The sequence below is a fragment of the Galleria mellonella genome, unplaced genomic scaffold (assembly GCF_026898425.1).
Source record: "Galleria mellonella isolate WM207_F2 unplaced genomic scaffold, CSIRO_AGI_GalMel_v1 utg55, whole genome shotgun sequence".
NCBI classification, from domain to species: Eukaryota; Metazoa; Arthropoda; class Insecta; order Lepidoptera; family Pyralidae; genus Galleria; species Galleria mellonella.
Window position 1 is genome coordinate 3576388 of NW_026442115.1, and position 9085 is coordinate 3585472.

Consider the following 9085-nt stretch of genomic DNA (forward strand, 5'->3'; position numbering starts at 1 on the left):
ACCGATAGCGCAGACGGAGTTACCATTCCATTAACATCCATAAAAAAGACCTGCTTTCATACACACCTATTATCATCCCTCAGTGGTGCCCCGCTAGCGTATACCGATAGCGCATGCGGGTTTACCATTCCTTTAACATCCATTAAAAGAAAAATAAAAGTATCAGATGCTTTGTGATTCGTTTGGTTAATGGAAGGAGAGGCCGACCTCCACGCGGTTCCCCCTGAAAACTATCATGGTTTAATAATTGTTGTATTCATAACGTTGGGCCAACTGACTAGTCTTCCTTAGAAACCAATAATAACCATCGCGGTTGTAATTCTTGGTTTCTGTAGACCGTAGGTAAAAGATAAAAATTAAAAGACTATAATTGAAAATATTTTTTACTCTATTCAACAAAATAATTATATACAAATATTTATTAAATAGTGGGCGAGTGGAATTCCTATTTTATTAGCAGAGTATACAAAAAATAAAATAATTGTCACGTTCTATCCAGTCTTCCTGATTTTGAATTTAAATTGCCTATAGTTCCTTTAGGATCTGGTGACAAAGAACTCCACTCAGTTTGAGTGCAATATTCAAAAATGTGCTTTCCGCATCCTAATTTTTCTTTACTATTTTGACTAGTAGTTGAAACACATGAACCTAAAACACTATAAAAATCAGAATTAAGACTATCTATCCAGTTTTTTAAATCTTGGTTGACTCTTTTAATATTTGAATGAGAAATTTTTTGCAATAATAAACTTTCTTCTTCATCAGGTAAAAAATTTAAAGGTTTCACATAAGAAAAATTTTTATAAGCATTTTGTGATCCACTATGAATTATATTTGCTTCTTGATGAGTTAATTCTTTACCAGAAAAAGACTCTAAAGGTGTAATTAAAAACTTAGTTAGGGCTATCAAATTTAATTGTTCAAATAATCCCACTTTCCAAACTCCTGGAAGAAGGGGGGCTTTTAAATTCGGTTTTATAAAATTAGTTAAATTATTCTCGTCTAAATATATACTATTTACATCTGCTATGATACCCGTTGGATCTAACCATAATATAGTGAAATTTTCTGTTTTCTTTTCGACAATTGGTGCAAACTGATATAATAATATGGGTTCAGATAAGGGTCCTAATATGTTAGCTAAATTTCTAAACGTCATTTCTTTTTGATCGTAATCTGAACTAACTTTGAATATTTTAACATTATCTACGTAATGATTTTCAAAATTTAATTCTAGATGTTTCTTTGGTTTATACCAAGTTTCTATTAATACTTCAAATTCCTTATTTAAAACTGCCTTGTGGAGTATTAAATTTCCTTTGTATACATCGGCATAATTATACGAAGTTATTTCAATAATTTCATATGGAACTAGTGAACATCCCTCTTTAAGTAAAATTTTTGAATTTTCGCGAGTAATACTGCCTGCATGTGTTAGTATCATATCATCTGAACTCGAAGTTAAATCGTCAATATGATATATACTTTGCCAATAGGCTTCTAGATTGCTTAATAGATGATGGTCAGTAAAACCAATGTATTCCTCAACTCTTGTAATAATCTGTTGATTAATTACAGGTTCAAATTTTCTAGCAAAAAATGATTGTCGATCTCGAGTGTTTTGAATTCTTGGCCAGTCTTCAGTCTTAAAATCATTAGGTGAACATCCACACCAATCAACAACATGTTTATATTGACATTTGCAACCCAGTTTTCGTTTCCAATTTGTAACATGTAGATTATTGTCCACATAAGTATTGCAAAATCTAGAATTGCGTAAAACAGTATGGAAAAATGACTCAGCAGGTAACAAAGTATGTTGAAATACTATATCCAAACCAGCCAATAATTCGTCACGGTCTCCAGTAACATATGAAACAAAGTCGGGAGACAATGCAATCCAGTCACTCCCACCGTCTACCACTATACCTCGCGGCAATTTTCTTTCACCAACACGCCACATGCGGGTTTCACATTCGATAAAGGTTTTATCAAGACCTTGTTTCTTAATAAATCTTTGCACTTCACGTCCATGTGATTTCACAAAATTGAAACCTTTATTCATAGACAAAAATGCCTCTAAGCTTTCTATGGATTTTATAGGAAAGTCACTTTCACTTAGGTTAATTACAAAGTCCCATTGCCATTCTAGTCGAAAAAGGTCTTTCATTGCTGCAAGAAGCATTTTAAGCAAAGATGCCCCTCCCCATATTGTAGAATATCGCGTGGCTGCTAATTTAACATTGGGTAGTTGTTTCTCTAATGACATCAATTTTCGATGCAAATAATCTTGCCGCTGCAATAATAATATCATATTAGATTTCGTCTGCTTTGTAATATAGAACTGTAATATAATATATAAAACTATAAACAATGAAACTGATTTGTAACAGCATAAAACATACATAACACTGATACTGTACAAATAAACACAAATCTTAAAATCACGTTTAATTTGCATGAAATTAATAACATTGGTGAGGTGATATTCAGTTTCTATTTAAAATCTTAGCCAGGGTTTGCAAGTAAGTGAAATTATTTGTTTAATGCGAATTTTGTTATATTTACAAAGAAGTTTATTTATTATTTTGCTAATACCATTAATAATATTACATATTTATACTTACTGAGTCAACATGTATATAAAAATAATGGTTGCTTCTATATAGTGCGTTTATCAATCGATGGACTTGGCGCAATGCACGTCCGTTTAAAGTTAAGAGGTAAACTATTCTCACTGAATTGTTTTTATTTTCAGATATTTGTGGTGTTCTGGGTTCAAACTCTGTAACAGAAAATATGATTATTTTTATTGATTGAACTTGAATTTAGAGTCGATTCTGAGGCACCATTTCTTTAAACCTATCTCTATAACTAAAATTTCAATTTGATATTAATCTTGATAGTAAAAACAAATATAAACTAAATTTCTAATATTATAATAAATCTGGTTATTGGTATGATGACAGGCTATAAAACGGTAATTTCGCGAAACTATTAAATTAAATTATTAGGTTAAGAGATAAATTTAGAGTTATAGAGAGATAGGTTTAGAGAAATGGCGCCTCAGAGTCAGCCCCTCTATTTTTTTTTTTTTTTGGTACCAATTTTAAAATGTATTATACTCTTGTATTCGAACGATATAAGGTGACATTTGAACATAGCCGAAAGTGTGTATATGCGCGTGTATGCGTGCATGCATGTTTTAAAATAAGAATTATTATATATATAATATGTTACTCTAGGGTAATAGATTTATATAGTAATTTAATTACGCAATCCTAGAATAGAATATATATAAATGATATGTGAGGTACTACGTAATACTAACTTTACATGTATATGATATATTCTTTAGCAATATAAAGGTTGTAAGCCTCTTGGTAATAAATAGAAATAAAGCACAAGTTCTTACAGTTCATTTAATTTAAATATCATACTATTAAATAATATATTTACTTATTTTACTTTGTATATGACATAACAAATAATTTAACTATAGCTTCTTTAGGACTTCCATCAACAATAATTGATATATTTTATATAATGACCACGTGGTTTACTAGTTCACTCTTAATACGGCAGGGAGCTCCGCTCTGTTCAACGGTTGGACAAGAAGTGTCTCCCCACCCAAATAAGTGTACAAGTCAGTGAGAACACGTTCTCACAATTTCATTACTTTTTTTTTCAAGTACTTTTTTCACTTTTCAAGTATCATGACAATAAGACGTTTAAGAAAATTAATATAATTTCAAATAAATATCTAATACATGCGTGTTGTGTGCATTCGTGCACACCAGTGCAAATAAGTAATTTTATTTTCTTTATAGTTCTATAATAGTTCTGCAGAGACCACCGAGCACCGAAAATAATAACATATAGGTACGTGGATATTAGTTATTTTTCATTTTCAATTATAGAGTTTTTAAATACATATGCATAACATCAACACACTTAGTAAAAATGAATTTTGCCCTTGGCAGTAGCGGGGGGGGGGGGGGAGGGATATATATATATATATATATATATATATATATATATATATATATATATATATATATATATATATATATATATATATATATATATATATATATATATATATATATATATATATATATATATATATATATATATATATATATATATATATATATATATATATATATATATATATATATATATATATATATATATATATATATAGCTTATGACTCGTTCATCTCCATTTTATTTGGTTTATCTTAGTGAAAATATCAGTTACATCTGTGCTCGCTCATATATATATAAATATATGTATGTTGTATTGGCTGTTTAATTTCGTGATTCGTAGCACGCTTCTCGCTATAGCTCTCCGACAAGCATAAGCATATCCCTAGTATACGTAGATTTTGCACTTAATTTTTTTACTAAAATCTGTTGCTTTCATAATCCCTTTCAGTGATGAAAATCTTTTCCATTCATTGGCTATAGATACACCGTGGATGATTTTACTTAACAATATATTCACAATACTTATACAAAATTGCAATTAATATATTTGTATGTTTAGATATTACTAACTTGCTAATCCTGTTTCATATACATTCATTGTGAAGTAACCACCGCAGACTTTACTATTATCTCCAGGGCATTTCATGTCACATAAATCATCAGCTATACTAGCTGAAGGTGGCGGTGGATTTTCCCCACAAAAGCACTCAGATCTGAAATTGAGAATATTTACTGTTAATGATAAAAATACAAATTATTCTATTATTGTAGAGATTGAAATGCTCTAGTTAGCATATTACCGCTTTTGTTGTACTGGTATATAAATAAAACAAATTTCAGTGTAATACAGATAATACAATACTTGAAGACAAACTCAATAGTGTAAATGTTCTGGTTCACGACCAATTAACCTATCTGTGTCACTTTTAATGGAAAAAATATTAATATTATTCATAAATCTGGCTGTAATGTGAAAGAGTCAAGTCCAAATTATTTAATCTTCATAGGTTTTTAAATACTCTACATCAGGGATGGCTAACCGGTCGATCGCGACTATTAGTCCAGTCGATCCCCGTGCAATTTCCAACTACAAACCTGATTATGCTAATCTAACAGAAGATGCTCAGACGCAATGCTCACACTAATATAAATAAGTAGTTACTAAGAATAATTTTCAATTTTATGTTTCCCCTCTTAATAAAATTAAAAATACTACATAATTGTGTATTGAACTATGCTGTTTCATTTGAGATTTTAAGAAGTATGTATTTGGTAGATCGCACAGGATTTCGTCAGTAAACAGTAGATCTTGAGTCCAGTCAAGTCAACCACCGTTGCTCTATATGTTATAAAGGGGAAAATTTTGACTGATTGACTCGTCAACTTACAGTTGAAACTACAATTATCAAATTTTAACAGTAGGGTGGAAGTTTGTAGGGATTTATTTTTTAATCAATAGTTACTTAAAATTTACCATAAATACTCTTAAATAAAAATATTTAAACTTTATTTTAGGATAGTTTAAAATTCAACCCCTATGTTAAAAAAGCAATGAAGTAAAGAGAAATGGCTTGACTAACTCATCAAAGCACAGCTGAATCTACTATAGCTATAAATACCAAATTTAGAAAGTAGATATCAACTAAGGCTTACACGGAAAGGAATAGGCTTAAGAAAAGATTTTTCAAAACTCGTCCCCTAATGGTGTGGAAAGAGGAGTGGAACTTAGTAAGAGAAAGTATATTTTTTAACCAAATTACTAGAAATTAATAAACACAGTGAAACTTAATTTCAAAATTTCTCAAAATTAATCCTCATTGTGTTAAATAAGGGCGATATTTGAATTTCATCGGTAGAACACTCCCTTCATAGAATGCTAATAATTTTAGCCTCTTTAAATTCAGCCTGAATATAAAAAATAAATAAAAACAATGCAATCCAAGGTTACGGGATCTATTATTAATCGTAAACTGCTCCGGTACTTAGAAGAGCACCAGCTGGTCTGTGGTGTACTGACGATAGACATTCGGCCGGTGATCTTTTAACTTATTTAATACACAAATGGGCAGTGGCAATCAAGAATAAGGGAGATACCTTAGCTGTTAATCTGAATATTGCGAAAGCCTTTTATTGGGTGTGGCATAAAGTATGCTTTCAAAACTACCTCTGTTTGGGTTGTTTGCAAGATTGTGCATTTGGGCGTTATAGGTCACAGCGTCTCGCCTCACAATGCGGGCTGCAGCTCGGAGAATTCATGAAGATCGCTGAAGAAGTACCTATTCTACGCATGCTCGCATCATCGTATTCATAGGCTCAGCTAACTGTGACCCGCCATGTGAGGCGAGGCACTGTGATTACTGGTTTTCACCCACATTTTTATCAGTTCTTAACCATAAGAAAATCATTAACAAATAAATACAAAACAAAAAAAATAGATTAACATTCTATATATTACGTCTATAAAGCTCAAAATGGAAAATATAACCAAGTTGCTACATTGGCTTTGGTTATTGAAAGCATTACTCTTGTGAGAAATTTTTCTATATATTTTATTAATACTCTATTCATCGTCATGTGACTATGTTATCATCATGGAACATACTTCGTTATATACATACACAGTTCTGTCTAGGCCTATCATATTCCTAAGTTCGCATTGTGTCAGATGATTAAAAAGAAGGAAAACATTTTTCTGGCCATGACAGAAAGAAAGGCGGAAAGAGGAAAGAATGTACCAAAAATATTAGACAAAAATGTCAGATCTATTTTTATTCAAAGCAAACAGAATATTCTATTTTTGATCGTCATTTCGTCGACTGGTTGTAAGCCGACAAAACCCCTAATTTTTCCTGTTCATTGTCTATCTATTATTTCATAAAAAGCACTGAACTTTTATTTAAATGTTAGATTAAAGTAAAATTTAATTATATCTTAATTCTCTATATATAATCGTTAAATAAGAAACTTATGACAAATATTTTTTATAGATAATAAGAACTCTGTATCCTTTTAGAAACATTGTTATTTTAATTTTAAGTGAAAATGTTTGGGAACTAATAACGAACCTAGTGTTCAACCAGTACAAGGTTTCACAGCTAAAACCAAATTTCAATTTTAGTGATAGTCATAAATAAAAATATCATTTTTTACCAAGTTTTTGTATTAATGAATTTGACCTAGTACTTTAAGAAGGTCAGCTTCATCTTCAAAGTGATTTATTTTACATATAGATATTTACTATACTTCTGAAAATGCTACAATACACATCCTGAACTTCTGGAATTGTGAAGTTGTAACTTGTATGTTTGTTTTTTTATTATCACAAATTCCTTGTCTACCCTATTTTTTTTTAATAGATGATAATGAAAATCTAATCCCACCATTGATATGCTATATATGCTGACAGGAAACCAATGAGAAATGATAAATGAGAATGAAAAGACAGGACAGTTAGCCCACCACGATACCTAGAATTTAGTATGATGGTTTCAAGGAGGGGATCATAATGAAGTCGACCTGATGGGACTGATAGTCCACATTACTAACAATCCTTCCCCCCTCCCCCAACTACTCCAATAAGAATTATATTCATGGGAACTGTAGAAAAGAGGTAAAAATTATGAACAAATAGTACGACTGATTTTGAGTACAAAAGTTGTAATCAAAAATTGGTGTAGTTATAGAAAAATATACTTTTGAAATATGATTGTATTCATAATCTATATTATTACTTTTTGAAAACATGAGTTAACTGGAATGGTTAATAGCTTAGGAAATAGTACTTAGTCTTTAATATTTTTTAAACCCATTTATTTTTTCAATTTGTCTCTTTTACGAAAAATAATATAAAACAACTGAAAAGCAATAATTGTTTTTTACTCACGCATATTGAACTCCTGCATATGGAAAGCCTGCTTGAATACAAATATCCAAACATGAGTAAGGTGAATTTGAGTTTATATAATTGCCATAAAAACTGGATAAAATTCTAAGTCTTTTTTCATCTTGATAACATCCCAAGTGTCTACCATACATCATTCTGTCACTGACACAACTATTTGGTAATATTTTGGGATAGAAATTACCCTCCTGAATGAGACAAGTTTTGTTAACAATTTCTTGTTTGCAATTTTGTGTTTTTGCACGATGGATTGCCGATATGGCTTCACGGCTTTTAATTTCACATAAAGGTTTAAAATTTAATTCTTCTAATCTCAAGTATGAAGCAGCTTTATTAGATTTAATTTTCGCAGATAAGTCCGCCTCGTCATTATACTTATCTATTTTTCTAGGCGATACAGCCGCCTTCTCTAAAGATATATGTGCATTTTTAATCAGTAAATCATCATTTTCTGAAGGAAAGTAATTTAATGCAACTAATATTTGGACGAAAAATGCAATTAAAACAACTATCATTAAACATTTTGCATACTTATAATATAACCTTCGAAAAGTATAAGCCATATCACAATTTCTTGAGCAATCATGAGAAAATATTTAGAAAATTTAAAAGAATACATAAAGCCATCAAGAAAAATAAAGTCGCTACAAAGAGTACTGCATAGATTACAGAGACTTAGATCTAAAGCATGCCGTAGACTAAGAACAAAGAATTACATAGAAGGAATGATAAAAAACTATAAATCACATGGTTATCTCCTTTCTCTTTACGCAAATATAATTAGCAAAAATACGACGAAAAATGCACCATCAGTTGCTATTTTTCTCAAATCGTAGCAGGTTAGTGTATAGAAAATGTTTGATGTGTCAATTATTTGTCAATGACAAATTTCACATTGGAATGTAGCCAAATATATTCAAAATCTTTTACGCGTAATGGCTTTGATCTAAACTAATTTCACTTTTATCCAGATTTCACGTAATTTGCATTCCAAGGCAGTCTTTGGCCTCTCCTAAATTTTTTATCTTAAAAGCTTTTCCAATTTTGTCTTTAACTGATTGAACTCGTTTTAAATCATTTCCAAAAACATAGAAATCATCTACATAAAGTCCTATCGCTATAAAGTATTTTCCTGATCGCTTCAAATATACGCACGGATCATATTTAGACCTTTCAAAACCAATATCTATA

At 30.4% G+C, this 9085-nt stretch overlaps 1 protein-coding gene across 1 annotated transcript; it reads right to left on the reverse strand.

Moving 5' to 3' along the window:
* Positions 1–370: 370 nt before the first annotated feature.
* On the reverse strand, positions 371–8555 carry LOC113521500 (xylosyltransferase oxt). The gene is made up of 4 exons (XM_026907038.3): positions 7877–8555; positions 4564–4706; positions 2628–2785; positions 371–2296 (listed from the first exon to the last, which is right to left on the reverse strand). Exons 1-4 carry the CDS (start codon positions 8455–8457, stop codon positions 485–487), a joined length of 2694 nt encoding a protein of 897 aa, XP_026762839.2. The 5' UTR covers positions 8458–8555; the 3' UTR covers positions 371–484.
* Positions 8556–9085: the final 530 nt, after the last annotated feature.

Bases quoted from the DNA above. Each gene is read 5' to 3' on its own strand.
- LOC113521500 (XM_026907038.3), bottom strand. From the start codon at position 8,457: ATGGCTTATACTTTTCGAAGGTTATATTATAAGTATGCAAAATGTTTA. The intron at 4,707-7,876 runs GTGAGTAAAAAA...TCTCAATTTCAG, and splicing joins TATGCAGGAGTTCAATATGC to ATCTGAGTGCTTTTGTGGGG. The intron at 2,297-2,627 runs GTAAGTATAAAT...TTATTATTGCAG, and splicing joins TTTATATACATGTTGACTCA to CGGCAAGATTATTTGCATCG.